The 18,090-nt window shown below is 53.6% G+C and overlaps 1 protein-coding gene and 2 pseudogenes across 4 annotated transcripts; 2 read left to right on the top strand and 1 right to left on the bottom strand.

The window, feature by feature from the left end:
- Positions 1 to 4,253: 4,253 nt before the first annotated feature.
- LOC138930334 (melanoma-associated antigen 10-like) lies at positions 4,254 to 7,276 on the bottom strand. Of its 4 annotated transcripts, none has more exons than XM_070290363.1 (4): positions 6,930 to 7,276; positions 5,645 to 5,737; positions 5,425 to 5,556; positions 4,254 to 5,292 (listed from the first exon to the last, which is right to left on the bottom strand). In XM_070290363.1, exon 4 carries the CDS (start codon positions 5,270 to 5,272, stop codon positions 4,478 to 4,480), a length of 795 nt encoding a protein of 264 aa, XP_070146464.1. In that variant the 5' UTR covers positions 5,273 to 5,292; positions 5,425 to 5,556; positions 5,645 to 5,737; positions 6,930 to 7,276; the 3' UTR covers positions 4,254 to 4,477. The 4 variants fall into 4 exon arrangements, with proteins under 4 accessions (XP_070146464.1, XP_070146462.1, XP_070146463.1 ...); XM_070290361.1 differs by lacking the exon at positions 6,930 to 7,276 and adding an exon at positions 6,512 to 6,859; XM_070290362.1 differs by lacking the exon at positions 5,425 to 5,556 and having other exon boundaries at positions 6,512 to 7,273.
- Positions 7,277 to 9,103: 1,827 nt separating this feature from the next.
- LOC138930765 (melanoma-associated antigen 8-like) lies at positions 9,104 to 9,864 on the top strand (annotated as a pseudogene).
- A 2,836-nt stretch (positions 9,865 to 12,700) lies between these two features.
- LOC138930764 (heat shock transcription factor, X-linked member 3-like) lies at positions 12,701 to 16,122 on the top strand (annotated as a pseudogene).
- The last annotated feature ends 1,968 nt before the right edge of the window (positions 16,123 to 18,090 follow it).

Here is an 18,090-nt window from a genome sequence, read left to right as displayed (position 1 = left end):
TTAAAGGGTTACAACGGAAAAGCTCCAATTAAAGTCTATTGACAGTTTCAAAATAATTTTTTAAAAAAGACAAGGAATCTTTGGGGAAAAGATGCTGAGTATGTTTAAAAAGGGAATAGAAAGGAAACCAAACGCGAGCACACAGAACCTATAAGTGTGAAACAACCCTTCCTAAATTATCTTCAGCTGTTCTTCTCCCTTAACCTCCAACCCCATATAATATACTAACTGGGCCTCTTCCACCACAGAAACATCTCTGGATCCACTTTTTTCTCAAGTCCCACAAACACTGCCTTGATCCAATCTCATAGATGCTTTGCCTGGATGTGGCAAGAGCCACCACCTGAGGCCAGGGGTAGACCTGGAACCCTGTATTGCCCAAAATCCACTTTAAGATGTCTGCCAGTGTTATTTGCCACAGAAGAAGTCTGGCAAGTTCCAGCAGGGGTCAGTGTCTTGCCAAAGATAAAAGAGTCCAGAGCAAACCTTCAGATGTGCATACATGTGAGCATGCTCAGTCGCTCCGTCATAGCCGACTCTGCGACCCCATAGACTGTAGTCCCCCGGGCTCCTCTGTCCGTGGGATTTCCCAGGCAAGAATACTTGAGTGGACTGCCATTTCCTCCTCCAGAGTACCTTCCCACCCAGGGATCAAACTCGTGTCTCCCACATTGCAGGCGGATTCTTTAACACTGAGCCTCCAGGGAAGCCATGAGGAAACACAGGGCCTTCTCAGAAGAGCAGAACATTCACTGAGACTCCTTAAGCCAGGGGAGGCGCCTGTCCAATCGCTGATGCCCTGGGCAAGATCAGTTTGGGAACAGGGTGGTGTGTTTCCGCACAGAGGCTACTGCAGAAGATGCTGGATCCTGGAAATGACCTCCAGATAAGTCAGTGGGGGCAGGGAGCAGTTTGGGTCTCCTAGCAGCCAAAGGCCTGAGGTTCTTATGTACCCAGAGCAAGAACACAACCACACCTAACAGTCATATCCAATAAGGGGCATGAGGAGTACCTGTTATGAGAGCTGTCACGTATCCATCCTGGAGTGAAACCCAGGGCTGTGGTCCTGGCCTTGGCCCCAGAGCACGGATGTCCTCATGGAGGCCGGGGTGGCAGCTCACCTGCAGCAGCATCTGCTCCCCTCTCCCTCTCCTGGCCAGTCCCGGGAAAGTCAGATGGGATCTCCAGGGGCTTGCTGCTTCCACCTCTCTGCGGCAGCCGACCCTCTGTGCAGCCTGCACCCCTGGGATGCCAGATTCCTCTCCTCCCTGGTTCCTTTTCGAATCCCCATTGGAGTCTGTGGCCTCTGGCACCTAGGAGAGCGTCCTGGGTATGATCCCTGCCATCTGCTAGAGCCTGTCCTCTGCTCAAATAGACCGACTGGCTTCTAGCTGGCTCTGCGGGTGGCTGACCAGACACCCCTCTGCCTCTCTTATTCAGGCTCAAAAGCCATGACCTAACAGTCACATTCAAAGACCCTGCGTTTACTCCAACAGGTGGGATTCACAGGGAATGGTCTGATACACCTCAGGATTATACAGATGTGCCCCGCACATCCATGGCAATGATTACTACTGACCCACCACGAGGAGACTCGCCCAGGGGCTGCGTCAAGTCCTGCGGGCTCAAGCTGAAGCACCGTGGAAGGGGATGCTGCTCTGGGACTTCCAGATAAAGATACACACGTGAGGTCATCAGGACCAGGGCCTAAGCTGTTCTCAGTGGGGGGCCGGAGAGGGGGCCAGGCAGGACAAAACCCAAGGCCAGGTTCTGAGGGAGAGGGGGCACTGTGGGCAGCAGGGGTGGGAGGCCTCATGACTCTGGCCCATGAGGAGTATGCTCCCAACCCCAACAGGGACCTTTGGCAGCTGGCTGCTGTCCTCCCGATGGAGACTGAACAGAGCCCCGAAGGGGCTGACAGTGCCTCTCACCGGGGATGGTGGCAGGCTGTGGGTGGGGGTGGGTGGAATTCCTGCAGCCAGCTCCCTGTGGGCCAGCCTCTCTCAAGGGTCAGAAGTGCAGGACTTTAGTCCCTAGGAGAGAAGCCTCACTCAGAGTTGTCTATGTCTGTGTGTTGTCCTGACTTGATGATTAACTCCCAGGCACCTGTGTCCCTTCAAAACAAATGGTCGTGACAAAAAATGCTTCTTTTCCAAATTCACTGGTCACGGGTCATCACATGACCCTTCCAAAGTGAAGAGGCCTGGCAGGGCTGTGTCCCCATGTGTGCAGGGAGAGAGGAAGACAAGAAGCAACTGAACACCTGCTGCTGCTAAGTCGCTTCAGTCCTGTCCGACTCTGTGCGACCCCATAGACAGCAGCCCACCAGGCTCCTCCAACCTTGGGATCCTCCAGGCAAGAACACTGGAGTGGGTTGCCATTTCCTTCTCCAATGCATGAAAGTGAAAAGTGAAAGTGAAGTTGCTCAGTCATGTCCGACTCCTAGAGACCCCATGGACTGCAGCCTACCAGGCTCCTCCGTCCATGGGATTTTCCAGGCAAGAGTACTGGAGTGGGGTGCCATTGCCTTCTCTGACTGAACACCTGACATCTCTCCAATTCCACACTGCCTACCAGATGCTCAACAAAGAGCAGCAGTTAGAACTTATAATGACAAAATCTCCTGTTTTGGGGAAGAGAGTCTGAGCAGGTCACATGGGTCTTGAAATTCTCAACCATTTCCAAGTGTCCACTGACTATGTGGCAGGTGCCATGTATGTAGCCAGAATCACATCTTCTGTTCCTGTTGTTCTCTGGCACTCAGCAGGGAGAGCTGCCCCTTCAGCCCCCTGCACCCGCCCGCACACCGGACTGCAGTGACCTCACCACCTCCTGAGGCCAGAACTCGCTCCTGTCATTTGATGCCAGGCACAGCCTTAACCTGTTGAGTCTCTGCTGCCTCCACACTTCTGAACCTGCCTGAAGCCAGGGACGCTGGTGGATGTTGCATCTTTTTTTTTTTTTAATATCACAGCAAAAGAGACACAGATGTATGGATGCTGCATCTTTTCTGGCTAGTACTTATTTCTTTTGTCATTTGGATCTCAGACTCTGAGTCTCAGATAAATTAAAAAAGCAGTCAAAATCGCTGCTCTGTGCGTTTTCCTCTTAGAGGTTATGTTATTCAACCTGGGTGTATGTGTGTGCTTGAGGGGTGCGGAGCTGTGTCTTTCCCAGCTGGGAATCAAAGTTCCCAGGATCCAGTCACCCAGCAGGATTTCTCCACTTAGCAGCTTCTCTTCACTCATTTCATCCCTCTGATATCTAGAGCATGGGCACAAGTGGCCAAAATAAAGTCCAGATGACCAAATAAATGGTCATTTCAATATACTTGGTAATCTGCTTTCCCAGGACAGAGAGTAGAGGGCCAGCCCAGGGAATACTGGGCCATACTTCAAAGCAACATTTGCTCTTCTCCAGGATTCTGAGCAGATGGTGGGGCAGTGGTAAAAAACACCTCCTTTGCCCCTGTGGTCGACAGCAGTGCAACAACAGTCAGGACCCCTTCCTTCCTGCCCGAGAAAGAGATCTCTCTGTGTTTTATCCAAGATGCAAAAGGATACCTCACAGCAATGATCTGTTTCAGACTTTCCCGTCACCCCCAAGACACACTGTCTGCAAGTCTGAAGGATGCCACCATGCAGCCTCATCACAATCACCTCCCACAGAAGGAACCCAGCTTCCCAAAGCCCCAGAACGCCCTGGCTCAGACATTGACATTGCAGCGTTCCTCTAGGAGCCCGAGAGCCTTGCCCTGTGTTGCCTGGTTTAGTGTGACTAGGGGACTTATCTCCACCTTCTTCGTGTTGCTACGGCTCCTAGATCATCGCTCAAGGTGTGGGGGGTGTCCGGCTTCTCCCAGTGTCCCCACTGCTAACCCAGCCTTTCATGGAGCAGTGGCTCCATAAAGGTCTTTGGAATACACGAGCCGGTGAGCAGGGGGCTCAATTCATTATCCGCTAATTCCTTAAATAACCCAGGCAAATCCAAATGAACAAGACATTATTTAGTTTTTGAAAATGACACACGAGAAGGACAGAACCATGAATTCACTACAATTACTTTTATCATCTCTTCCATCATCAGTATTACTGGCAAGTAAGCTCACTTTTCCAAAACAGTTCTAATTCCCATTCCATTGCATCCTGTTCAGGACCACAAAATACCATGGAAGAGTCTCCAATCTCTTTTACAAAACAGCAAAACTCTTGCTCACAATCTGGGTAAGCGCAAATGCACTGTGATCAGCATCATTCACGAAGCTGAGACACTGAAGTTTATTTAGCATTCTATGAAAACAATCAAAGTTTGAAAATTTTCTAAGGAGAACTGGTGAATCTCCATGTCATCATACAGAAAGCAAAGGCAATGAAGCTATACACTGGTTCCCCAAACTGCCCCAGGCCCTCACTTCTGAGAAGGCTGACCGCTCCCTCTTCAATCTCAGAGCGAAGGGTCACCTGGATGCTGCTCTGGCTCAGTCCGCCTCATCGTCCTCCCTTGCAGCCTCTGCAGACTGCAGTGGGAAGGCCCTCAAAGCCCTTTGTTTGACCCTGAGCAGAAATGCCATGATTTCCCACTTGCTGGTCTCCGCATAAGCCCGGGGACCCCACAGGAACTCATAGCGAGCAGGGTGGCTGTAAGGCACCTGCCGGTACTCCAGGTACCCCTCCTGCACCCACACGTGGGTCAGAAGCGTCCTGGGCTCCCCAAAGATGCAGTGCACACTCCCAGCATACACACGCAATCTGCTGAGTGCTCCCCAGACCTTCTCCTCAGGGGCACGGTCTCCATTGCGCATGATCAGGTTGAGGACCAGCACCAGGAGGCCGGCCTTGGGGATGCTCTGCCCACTGCTCAGCATTGCGTTGCAGCTGAGGCCCAGGATGGAGACCATGATGTAGATGTGCTCCCTGGGGTCCACCTCCTTCACTTCCACGCCAAAGACCAGCTGCAGGCACTGCGAGGCTTGGCTGAAGACCACCGGGAAGTACTCCTGGTTATCCCTGAGGACCTTATTCAGCATTTCCGCCTGGGAGGTCGGCTCCTTGGCTCGATACTTGAGGAGCAGGAACTTCATTAGGCTAGCTATCATCTCATTCAGCACTTCCTGGGGCAAGGACTCCCCAGTGCCTAAGGAGGACACTGTGGGGGAGGAGGCCGAGGCAGATGCAGCCACCCCTGCCTCAGCCCCCAAGAGCTGCGCAGTCACCGGGCCCTGGGCCTCGCCAGGGTCCTGAAAATCTTCCTCGGGCTTGCTCAGCTCACTCATCTCGACCACGAGCGTGATGCCTGGGATCAAACCACAGACAGGAGTCAGCCAGGGTGACAGATGGGGACCACGGGCCAGGCTGGGGGAGAGAGGGGCTGTGAACGGCCTCAGCTGAGCACCACACCCTGGGCGGACTGACACAGGCAACTTACAGGTCTCCTCTTGAGGGGTGCTCTCAGACCTCACAGGGGCAAGCCTCCGGGGCAGCCAGTCCCCTGGCTACCGGAAGGAGGAAGTGAGGTGGCTCCGCAGGGTACAGTCAGCACAGTCCAAGATTTCTGAGGCTGACAAGGTGGGGGATTAGGCCCTTGGGTGGTCCCTTCTGTTCTGGGGTGGGGAGCCCCCAGTGCACATTCAGGGTACCCTCCTTACCTTGACTCTGGGTACTGCCTGCACCTTCTCTGCCCTCTGACCTCAGGGCACGAGCCTCAGTCCTCTGCCTTCCCCTCCTGGTTCCTGCAGCTCCTGTGAGAAAAAGGGAGGGGGCAGCTCGGGGGTATCCTGTGGCACAGCCCTGAGCCTTCTGTGACAGTACGAGGGGTGGACTCTGTGAGGTCCCCCCCAGTTGTGTGGTGGGAGGTCCCCTCAGGGCTCCCTTGTAGTGCTCACCTTGCCCCTGGCACCACCTGGTCCCTCCCCTCTGGGGGCCTGCATGGAAATTCAGAACCAGATCCCAGCCTCAACAGAAAGCGCTGAGGGGCTCCACATGCTGCCGAAACTGCCCAGGGCTTCCTGTGGGTCCTAGGCTGGGGACATGCTCGGTCCTCAGCTCCTCCTCACGTCCTGCCTGGCCTCCCAGCACTGACCACAGGGGCGGGGGTCTGCTTAGTCCTCCCTCGGGTTTGGGGAGTTCAGCCTCTGCCGACCTGAAGCCTCTGCCCTCCGCCCAAATAAACCTCACCTCCCGGGGTCCCTAAGCCAGAAGTCAAGAAACTGCTCACCCCGCTCTAGGGCCTCCAAGAGTCCCCACAAGGGCTAGGATCCCTGCCTCCCTGTTGGGGTCTTTCCGCTTCAGTCCACCCTCGCATGCAGCCCGGCCCTCAGGCAGGACCGGAGATTGTCCCGTCCGCCATTTTGAGACCCTGCCACTTTCACAAGATCCCCAGTCTCTCTCAGACCAGCATGTAAGAAAGGCAGACAGACAGAATGTGCTCCCAGGGCCGACTACAGGGGCGGGGATCTGTGGGGATCCGTCGCTCCTCATGCAGGGTCCCCTCAGTCCTCCTTCAGGCACCTCACCTGCCTCCGGCCGGGACCTGGGATTCTCGCCTCGCCCCAGCTGAAGCCCCGCCCCTTATACCAGGGCCCCAGTCTCTCCAAGACCCGGATGTCAGGAAGTCAGACCATGCCTGCTGCGCTCATCCGACCCCCACAGTTGCCCTGGACTGACAGCAGAGATGAGCCTCTCTGAGGTACCCTCTGATTGGGGTTCAGGGTCCTCTAGTTCCTCCTCAGGGTCCTCAACCTGACACCCCACCGGACCTGGGAATCGGACCACCTAAGGCCCCGCCCCAGATGCAAGGTCCCCAGTCTGAGATCCCGACTGACCGACTCAGGAAGTCAGCCCCCCTACCACGTCTCCAGTCTGAGATCGGATATGAGGAAGTGAAACCACGCACTGTGGGCTCATCCTACCCCAGGGCCGCCAAGGACTCACAGCAGCTACAGGCTTCTCTGAGGTCTCCTCTGATTGGGGTCCAGAGTCCGCTCAGTCCTCCCTCAGGGTCCTCAACTTGAAACTCTGGAGGAGCTGGGCTTCTTCCCTCTGCTCACCCGAGGCCACGCCCCCTTTCCCAGGTCCCCAGTTTCTCTGAGACCTGGATGTCAGGAAATGCAGCATGTGCTCATCCACCCTCTGTGTTCCCTGAGCCTTGATGTGAGGGTCCCGCCTCGGGTCAACACTAGGGGCATCCCTGGATCTGCCAGGGCTCAAGATGAGGTCCCTGAGGGATGATAAAAGGTAACCCCACTGATCCCTGCCCCTGCTGTCAGCCCTGGGCCACCCTGGTGGTGGGATGAGCACTTGGCAGCCTGTTCTGACTTCCGCATCTGCATCTCAGAGACATTAGGCAACTGTTAGAAGGGGCAGGGCCTCAGATGGGAAGAGGGGGAAATCTTAGTTCTTTTGAGGGTCAAGGTGAAGACACTAAGGGAAGACTGAGAGGACGCTGGACCCCAGAGCAGAGTGGGGTCTGGGAGGACATAGGGCAGATGAACCATGGTGCATTTCCTGACATCCGGGTGTCAGAGAGACTGGGGACCTGACATAACGGATGGGGCACGAGTGGGGAGAGGAGAGAATCGAAAGCCCTTACACAGAGACAGGTTGAGGTCCCTGAGGGATGACTGAAGGGACCCCAAGTGAAGACTCTAGGGACCCCAAGGTAAGACTGATGGAACCCCACAGATCTCAGCCCCTGTTATCGGCCCTGGGAGCCCTTGGGGTGAGAAGAGCACACTAGGTCTGTCCTCTCTTCCTGAGTTCCGGGTCTGTGAGTGTGGGGACCAGGTGTGAGGAGCAGGGACCTCTTCCCACCTTTCCTAGTGGGGAGACGCCAGAGCCTAGGTCCTACCGGAAGTCAAGGTGAACACCCTGAGTGAGGACTGAGGGTAGTCAGATCTCAGACCAGAGGGAACCTTGGTAGTCCCCAGGCAGGACAACTTCATGCCGCATTGCCTGACATCCCTGTCAGAGAGACGGGTGAAAGCAGCAGAGCCTCCCGATTGCAGACAGCACACTTGCATATCTTGCCTGGAGTACAGGCTCCATGCGAGGAGGGACCGCGAGACAGTTAGACCCCAACAGGGAGGGACTTGGCCATTGCAGGAGGGTCTTGGAGGGCCCAGAGCAGGGTGGTGAGCAGGGTGAGCAGCTTCTTGACATCTGGCCTAGGGACCTCGTGAGGTGAGGTTTTTCGGGTGGAGTGCCGATGTCTTCAGGTTAGCAGAGGCTGGACACACCAATCCCGATGGAGGACTAAGCAGACCCCTGCCTCTGTGGTCAGTGCTGGGAGGCCAGGCATGACGTGAGGAGGAGTTGAGGACCGAGCATCTCCCCAGCCTAGGACCCGTGGGATTCCCTGGGCAGGTGCGGCCTCTTGTGGGGCCCCTCAGCACTTTTTGTTCAGGCTAGGGTCTTGTTCTGAGTTTCCTTGCAGGTCCCCAGAGGGTAGGGATCAGGTTGTACCAGGGGAAGGGTGAGCACTGCAAGGGAGCCCTGAGGGGACCTCCCGCCACACAAAACTGAGGGGACCTCACAGAGTCCACCCCTCGTACTGTCACAGAAGGCTCAGGGCGGTGCCACAGGATACCCCCGAGCTGCGTCCTCCCTTTCTCTCACAGGAGCTGCAGGAACCAGGAGGCGAAAGCAGAGGTCTGAGGCCCGTGTCCTGAGGTCAGAGAGCAGAGGTGGTCCAGGCAGTACCCGGAGTCAAGGTGAACAGGGTGCCGTGAGTGTACACCAGGGGCTCCCCATCCCAGAACAGAGGGGACCCCACATGGGCCTAATCCCACCACCTTGTCAGCCTCGGAAGTCTTGGACTGTGCTGACTGCACCCTGGGGAGACACCTCACTTCCTTCTTCAGGTAGCCAGGGGACTGGATGCCCCGGAGGCTTGCGCCTGTGAAGTCTGAGAACACCTTTCAAGAGGAGATGCATAAGTGGCCTGTGGCCGCCCAGGGTGTGGTTTTCAGCTGAGGCTGTTCACAGCCCCTCTCTCCACCATCCAGGCCTGTGGTCCCCATATGTCCCCATCTGCCCCCGCACCCCTCCACGGCCTCCCTCCTGCCTCAGGCTGTGGTTTGATCCCAGGCATCGCGCTCATGGTCGACATGAGTGAGCTGAGCAAGCTGGAGGAAGAACTTAGGACCCAGGGCCAGGGCCCATTGGAGGCGCAGCTCTTGGGCCTGAGGCAGGGGAGACTGCAATTGCCCCCCCCAACAGTCTCTGGCCTTGCCCCCGTAGCTCTGAATGAGATGCTGGCTAACCTGATTAAGTTCCTGCTGCTCATGCATCCAGCCAAGGAGCTGACCTCCCAGGTGGAAATGCTAAAGAAGGTCCTCAGGGATAACCAGGAGCACTTTCTGGTGGTCTTCAGCCAAGCCTCACAGTGCCTGCAGCTGGTCTGTGGTGTGGAGGTGAAGGAGGTGGAACCCAGGGAGCACATCTACATCATGGTCCCCACCGTGGGCCTCACCTATGATATGATGCTGAACAGTGGGCAGGGCCTGCCCAAGGCCGGCCTCCCAGTACTGGTCCTAAGCCTAATCACGTGGAATGGAGACCGTGCCCCTGAGGAGAAGGTCAGGGGAGCACTCAGCAGGATGGGGGGGGTGTTGAGAGTGAGCACTGCAACTTTGGGGAGCCCAGGGAGCTGCTTACCCACATGTGGGTGCAGGAGGGGTGCCTGGCATACCGGCAAGTGCCTGAAAGCCACCCTGCCTGCTCTGAGTTCCTGTGGGGTCCCCAGGCCTATGCGGAGACCAGCAAGTGGGAAGTCGTGGCATTTCTGCTCAGGGTCAAACAAAGGGCTTTGAGTGCCTTCCCACCCCTGTCTACGTAGCCTGCAAGGGAGGAGGATGAGGCGGGCTGAGCCAGAGCAGCATCCAGGTGATCCTTCCCTCTGTGATTGAAGAGGGAGAGGTCAGCCTTCTCAGACGTGCTGGCCCAGGCCAGTTGGGGAAACTGGTGTATAGCATCTTTGGGTTCCTGTTCTCTATGATGACATGGAGATTCATCTGATTTCCTTAGAGAACTTTCAAACTTTGATTGTTTTCTTTTTTTTTCCATGATTGTTTTCATAGAAGCCTAAATAAACTTCAGTGTCTTACCTTAGTGAATGATGTTGATCACAGTGTGTTTGAACTTACCCAGGTCAAGAACAAGAGCTTCGCTGTTTTGTAAAACAGATTGGAGACTCTTCCATTGTGTTTTGTGGTCCCGAACAGGATGCAATGGAATTGGAATTAGAACTGTTTTGGAAAAGTGAGTTTACTTAGCAGTAATATTGATGGGGGAAGAATTAGATGATAAAAGTAATTGTAGTGAATTCATGGTTCTGTCCTTTTGTGTCATTTTCAAAAACTAAATTATCTCTGTTTATTTGGATTTGCCTGGGTCATTTTAGGAAGTAGCAGATAATGAATTGAGCCCCCTGCTCACTGGCTCGTCTATTCCAAAGACCTTTTTGGAGCCTCTGCTCTGCGAAATGCTGTGTTAGCAGTGGGGACACTAGGAGAAGCAGGACACCTCCACACCTAGAGCGACGGTCTAGGAGCTGCAGTCACATGAGGAAGGTGGAAAGACATCCCATAGTCGCAATGAACAGTGCAACACAGGGCGGGGTAGTGGGGTTACGGGAGGAGTGTTGGAGTGTCAGTGCCTGAGCCAGGGTGGTTTGGGGCTTGGGAAAGCTGGGTTCTTTCTCTGGGAGGTGACTGTGTTGAGGCTGGGTGGTGGCAGCCCTCAGACTTGCAGACAGTGTGTCTTGGGGGTGACGGGAAATTCTGAAGTGGATCGTTGCTGTGAGGTGTCCTTTTGCATCTTGGATAAAGCCCAGAGAGATCTCTTTCTTGGGCAGGAAGGAAGGGGCCCTGGCTCTCGTCACATTGCTCTTGATCACAGGGGCAAATGAGGTGTTTTCACACCCCATGCTGCTGCTACTGCTGCTAAGTCACTTCAGTCGTGTGTGACTCTGTGCGACCCCATAGACAGCAGCCCACCAGGCTCCCCTGTCCCTGGGATTCTCCAGGCAAGAACACTGGAGTGGGTTGCCATTTCCTTCTGCAGTGGGTGAAAGTGAAAAGTGAAAGTGAAGTCGCTCAGTCATATCCGACTCTTAGTGACCCCATGGACTGCAGCCTGCCAGGCTCCTCCATCCATGGGATTTTCCAGGCAAGAGTACTGGAGTGGGGTGCCATTGCCTTCTCCATCATACCCCATATCTGCTAGGAATTCTGCAGAACTTGGTCACACTCCCTTGAAGTGGTGCCCAAGAAATCCATGAAACTACTCTCTTTTTCCTGGACCAGGGGATCCGGATCATAAAGTGTTAATTAGCTTTGAATTATCTTGATTGTATTTGGCCATCATAATCAATGAATCGACCTCTGTTGGGGCTGCAATGAAGGAAAATAACGGTTTGGATGGAAGCCCGGCTGAGGCAGAGGCAAAGACTGGTTCTTGCTTCTATTTCCTATAGCAGCTTGGGTCCTGCTGGAACACTCCTTCACACCCAAGTTTAACAGGTCCTCTAACTGGAAATGGGGCTTAACAGGTAGCTAAAATGATGAAGAATCTGCTTGCACTGTGGGAGACCTGGGTTCGATTGCTGGGTCAGGAAGATTGCCTAGAGAAGGGCATGGCAACCCACTCCAGTATTCCTGCCTGGAGAATTCCATGGACAGAGGAGACTGGCAGACTACAGTCCACGGAACTGCAAAGAGTCAGACATGACTGAGTGACAAACACTATAGTCCACTATGGTCTAAGTAGAAAAGTTTCTTAGTTTTATTTATGAAACGTCCAGTTTGGCTGATTAGCTATTCCACATCCTCTTGAGGGTCATATTCTCTGACATGCCTGGACCACAAAGCAGCCAACCCCATCCCACAGTGGAGAGTGGAGGAGTGTCTGGGGGCAGCGATGTGCGAGATTCCTGTCGTGTCATCACAGTGCCAACGGCCGCCAGGCCCTGCGAGCTCTGTACTGTCCCTCAGGCCCATCCTGCAACCCAGCATACGGGGCTCCTCACACCTGCTCACCTCCCAGATGAAGAACTCAGGCCATGGGGTTTGGCCATCTTCCCAAGACCACCTGCTAGTGAGGGCCAGGGTGGGCTTAGAGCCCTGGTCTCAATTCCTCTGGAGCCCCTGCCCTCCCCGCCCAGCCCAGGCTGTGCCCCATCCTTCCGACACCTCACGCCTTCCTCTTAGTGCTACACGATGTCTCTGAGGCGACAAAAAGCAGGCTGGTAGAAGGAAGGGGACAAGGCGAATCAGAAGCACTGTGGGCTGCTCTGTGCTTTGCTGAGAACTGACTCTGTCTGGGGCCAGTGTCTCTGTGCAGTCCCAGCACCTCCCGAGTGAGGGCAGCACCCTGTCCTTGCTGCTGCCATGGGGCCTCCTGCCCAAGTGAATGTGCCAGGCTGACCAGCTTCTCACTGAGCAGGAGGGAGGAGGGCCTGACTGTATGGTCCCAGTACCCACTGGGATAAGGCTCCTATAGGAGCCTCCTCTGATATGGGAGGGAAGGTAACACAGGCAGACCCCCGAGGCTCCAGGTCTCTCCAGCTGCAGTGAGGGAGGGGAGCAGCTGCAGGGCCTCTGCTCTGGGGACACCAGGGTGGGGATGCCAAGCGCAGGGGCAGGAGAGCTAGGCTGAGAAGGGCAGGCCTTGGACATCATGAGAGCTTGGTGTGTGCACAATACATGTGTCCCAAGCACCAGCTGACGAAGACTCCTCAGTGCCACATGAACCCACTGCCAGGCCCCAGGTGGTGCCTGGAGGATGGGAACCAGAAAATGCAGCTCCCTCAGGACCCAGGGGGTGAGGCGGGGCCCCGAGTGGGGTTGGGTGGTGGCAGGAAATGCCACCTAGCCAAGCTGCCCACAGATACCAGTCTCCGGTCCCCTTCAGAGGAGCCACCAGCGGTCTCCAACAATCACAGCCTCCAGGGTCATGTTCCAGTCAGATGAACCGACCTGAAGGAATGCCTTGTCAGCCTGTTTAGGAGTGCAAAGGCAAGGGAGCAAGCCCAAGTCGAGGCCTGCAAGCTCCATTCTGGCCACCAGTCCTCAGGCCAAAATTCCTGGGAGAGCCTCTTCCACAGCCTCTTAGCTCTCCCCTTGCACACACCAGGCTGTGCCCCTCACACAGGGCAAATGACCCTGCTGAGTGGCAGAACTAGGGGGACACCATCTCTAGGGGGACAGTGCCCTAGGGTCCTCACACGTGGGCCTTTCCAAGGTGCTGGTCTGTCCCCTACATGGGATTTTGAAGAACAGCGGCCCGCAAAGGTCAGAGAACACACATCTCCAAACCCAGTGCCCTATCGTCCATGTGCTGTGAAGACAGGTGACTCTCACTTGGGTTTCATCCAGTCCCACACCCAGACTCTCATCCATTTTCAAATACAGGTAGACGGGGGCATCCTTTGGTCACATCTAGCTCAACAACTGAGAACTCTCCCTGGGGGTGAGTGTGTATAAAGGAGACTCCTTGAAAAGTACCTAACCTGTGAGCCAACAAAATCATTCAATGTACCAGCCATCTGGGTAAGGGAGAACAGGTCCACAGTGGTGGTGGGGGCAGGGGCAGGGGCAGGGGTGGAGAAGATCAGAGCTGGCCTCGGAGAGGACCACTGAAATGCTTGTTTTCAACAGAACAATCTGTACCTTGAGCCCCTAGTCAAGTCCTTCAAAGGGCAAGTACCCATGGGACATGCAAGTTGGACATGGGAGGCCAGGACTGGGGATAGCAGAAGTCAAACCACCCCAGTCACGAAAGGAAACAGGACTTCGAGTCAGCCTCCAGGGAGTCTAAATCCAAGTCTGAGACTCTGCGAAGGGGGCAGGGAAAGCACACACCCAGGTGTTCCCAAGGTGAGCCATGAGAGCAGTCTTTATAGGAAGAAATGGAAACTGAAGGCAACAACCTGTAATGTTCAGTGGGATGACGTCTGGGGGTGGGCAGAACTCAGGAGGCTGCGAGTTCAGCAGAGCACCTGGCTGTGCCCTCTTACACGGCATCGTGTGGAGTCTGTGTCTCGTGTGGAGTCCGTGTCCATGTCTCATTCTCCACAGTCAAGTGGAACGTGAGGTCGCTCCCACTGTGCTCAAGCACAGCCCTATTCTGGGGAGGGCTTGACCTGGGGGTGCTGAGGACAGGACAACAGGACTCTGACTTTGGGGCCATCTGAGCGGGACCTACCTACCAGCAGCACCAGTTGGAAGAGACCAAAGCCAGAAGAGGGGCAAGGAGAACGGGATGGGGGTTGGGGGTTGGGGTGGGACCAACAACTCAGCTAGGCCATCCAGCCCACTACGGACCCGGTCTTCTGGGAGGGACAGTCGCCAGGAGCCCATCTGACCCCTGGGGTCTCTCTCAGTGGAAGCTGAGCCAGGACTCACCAGGGCCTGGCCCTTTAGCAGAAGCCAGCCACAGGCCTGCCCATTGCTAAGGAGGGAGGTGGAGCCAGGGGCACGTTTGTCAACCCATCCAGGGCCTGGCCCCCTGAAACAAGGTGCCTGGCAGCAGATGAGAGCTTTTGCAGGCAACCTGAAACATGTTTTTCTGTACTTTCAGACAAGAAACAAGCTGGGGATCCCATCCCTGTCTACATCCCCCCTCCCCCACACTGGGTGCAGGGCTGCCTCACCACATCAGCTCTGTGACATCATGAAACAATTAAGGGAGCTGACCACTTAATTGGCTGCCAGATTCTAGAACCTCTAGAGAGTATTTTTGTCCCCCCCCCCACCCCTGGTCTGAGGCCCTTCTGCCCTGAGCATTCACTGCTTGGATAGAGAATGCTCCTGAGCTAGAGTGGCTCCATGGCTAGTTGGAGTTCCAACGAGGCACACAGCCCTGCTGGCCCCATCAACTGATGGGAAGCCCACAGCAGGAGATACCCCCCACCCATTCTTTCCCAATGCAAATGTGTATTCAGGGGAGGTTTTGGCAAAGCAGGGTGACCAACCCGAGAGCCTAGATCCGGGCTCCCAAGACAACCCACCCCCCCACAGGGCCCAAACCCAGAAACAGCCAACAAGGAAGAGAACAACACCATCCTCAGGCTGTCCTTCCCCAGGAAGCTCTGGATGATCGTGGAGGATGCGGCCTTCACCTCTGTGCACTGGAACAACAAGGGAGACACAGTGGTCATCAAGGCAGATCTCTTCCAGACAGAGGGCCTCCAGGGCAGAGGTGTGGACAGGATCTTTGAGACAGACAGCATCCAGAGTTTTATCTGTGAACTGAACCTGTATGAGTTCAGTAAAATCCATCCTTCGGGTAGCTCTGTGGGGAAAAAGAGGATGATGGTAAAGAAGAAAGCCCTTCCAGGGAGACTAGACTAGATGACCCGAGTGCGGGACGGCTTTCATTTCCCAGGAGAACTGTTTTCTCATGAGAGGGTGGTTAAGGAAAGAGAAGAAAGCAGGGCCTTTCGTGTTCCACAAATCCCCTTAGACAGGATCCACATGGGTGACTCCAGATCCTGAGAGGCCACTTGATGTCAGGGACCACCAGCAACACCTCAAGCGAGGCCAACCCCAGGGGAGCTCTAGGGAGCACACTCGCTAGGGCCTCATAACCTGCCAGGAATGAAAAGACCTTGTCTCCCTCCTTAGGGAAGGCCAGGACTGTGGTGGGGAGGAGGGCAGCGAGGAATGGCTATTCTCCTCCACAATGGCTAAAGTAATCCATGTCCTTTCAGATCTATCACAGCTCCAACTTTCAAAGAGACAAGCCTCTCTTCCTGCAGAACATCCAGACAAAAGGCAACCCCATAACAACTGCTCAGCCCACCACTGGCACAACAATGACTCCAAAGAGAAAGAAGTGAGCGTTGACGACCAGACACTCTCCTTGATTCCATCACAACGAGTCCACCCAAGAGGCTGACAAGAAGGCCCAGAAGGGAGCCCCAACTGCTCACGGAACCCACGGCCGGCACTCTTTTGTGTTCTGTGCCCTCTGGTTTATGGGCAGTGTAGTCACGCAGGCCGGGGCAAACCAACTTCCCAGAGAACAGGGCAGCCCCAGTGGAGAGGGTACGTCCAGCAATGCCACATTAGGATCGACAGGCTTGGTCTCCTTGCTGTCCAAGGAACTTTCAAGAGGTCCATGAATCAAGGCAAATTGGAAGTGGTCAAACAGGAGATGACAAGAGTGAACATCGACATTCTAGAAATCAGTGAAATAAAAAGGACTGGAATGGGTGAATTTAATTCAGATGACCATTATCTCTACTACTGTGGGCAGGAATCCCTTAGAAGAAATGGAGTAGCTGTCATAGTCAAAAAAAGAGTCTGAAATGCAGTACTTGGATGCAATCTCAAAGACGACAGAATGATCTCTGTTTGTTTCCAAGGCAAACCATTCAATATCATGGTCATCCAAGTCTATGCCCCAACCAGTAACGCTGAAGAAGCTGAAGATGAACAGTTCTATGAAGACCTATAAGACCTTATAGAACTAACACCCCCAAAAGATGTCCCTTTCATTACAGGGGACAGGAATGCAAAAGTAGGAAGTCAAGAAATACCTGGAGTAACAGGCAAATTTGGCCTTGGATTGCAGAATGAAGCAGGGCGAAGACTAATAGAGTTCTGCCAAGAGAACGCACTGGTCATAGCAAACACCCTCTTCCAACAACACAGGAGAAGACTCTACACATGGACACCACCAGATGGTCAACACCAAAATCAGATTGATTACATTCTTTGCAGCCAAAGATGGAGAAGTTCTATACAGTCAGCAAAAACAAGACTGGGAGCTGACTGTGGCTCAGATCATGAACTCTTTATTGCCAAATTCAGACTGATACTGAAGAAAGTGGAGAAAACCACTAGACCATTCAGGTATGACCTAAATCAAATCCCTTATGACTATACAGTGGAAGTGAGATATAGGTTTAAAGGACTAAATCTGATAGACAGAATGCCTGATAAACTATGGTTGGAGGTTCATGACACTGTACAGGAAACAGAAATCAAGACCATCCCCAAGAAAAAGAAATGCAAAAAAGCAAAATGGCTGTCTGAGGAGACCTTACAAATAGCTATGAAAAGAAGGGAAGCGAAAAGCCAAGGAGAAAAGGAAAGATGTATCCATTTGAATGCAGAGTTCCAAAGAATAGCAAGGAGAGATAAGAAAGCCTTCCTCAGTGATCAATGTAAAGAAATAGAGGAAAACAATAGAATGGGAAAGACTAGAGATCTCTTCAAGAAAATTAGAGATACCAAGGGAACATTTCATGCAAAGATGGGCTCGATAAAGGACAGAAACGGTAGGGACCTAACAGAAGCAGAAGACATTAAGAAGAGGTAGCAGGAATACACAAAAGAACCGTACAAAAAAGATCCTCACGGCCCAGATAATCACAATGGTGTGATCACTCACCTAGAGCCAGACATCTTTGAATGTGAAGTCAAGTGGGCTTTACGAAGCATCAGTACGAACAAAGCTAGTGGAGGTGATGGAATTCAAGTTGAGCTTTTCGAATCCTGAAACATGATGCTGTGAAAGAGCTGCACTCAATATGTCAGCAAATTTGGAAAACTCAGCAGTGGCCACAGGAGTGGAAAAGGTCAGTTTTCATTCCAATCACAAAGAAAGACAATGCCAAAGAATGCTCAAACAGATGGTATTACTTCATTATTTTTCATGACTGAGTAGTATCCCTGTGTGTGTCGGGGGGTGGGTGTGGGTGCGTGTGTGCACCACATCTTCTTTATCCACTCATCTGTTGATGGATATTTAGGGTGCTTCCATTTCTTGTCTGTTGTAGATAGTGTTGCAATGAACATTGGGGTGTATGTATCTTTTCATATTAGAGTTTTTGTCTTTTCCAAGCATATATTCAGGAGTGGGATTGCTGGGTCATATGGTAGTTCCGTTTGTTGTTGTTTAAGGACCTTCCACACTGTTCTTCATATTGACTGTTTCAGTTTATGTTTCCACCAATAGTGTACAAGGGTTCCTTTTTCTCTGCACACTCTCCAGCATTTATTCTTCATAGGTTTTATTGATGATGGCCTTTCTGACCAGTGTAAGGTGATAGTTCACTGGAGTTTTGGTTTGAATTTGTCTAATA

This window comes from Ovis canadensis, chromosome X (assembly GCF_042477335.2).
Source record: "Ovis canadensis isolate MfBH-ARS-UI-01 breed Bighorn chromosome X, ARS-UI_OviCan_v2, whole genome shotgun sequence".
Taxonomy (NCBI): domain Eukaryota; kingdom Metazoa; phylum Chordata; class Mammalia; order Artiodactyla; family Bovidae; genus Ovis; species Ovis canadensis.
The sequence above is the reverse complement of the archived record's forward strand: the minus strand, read 5'-3'. Positions and strand labels throughout refer to the sequence as shown.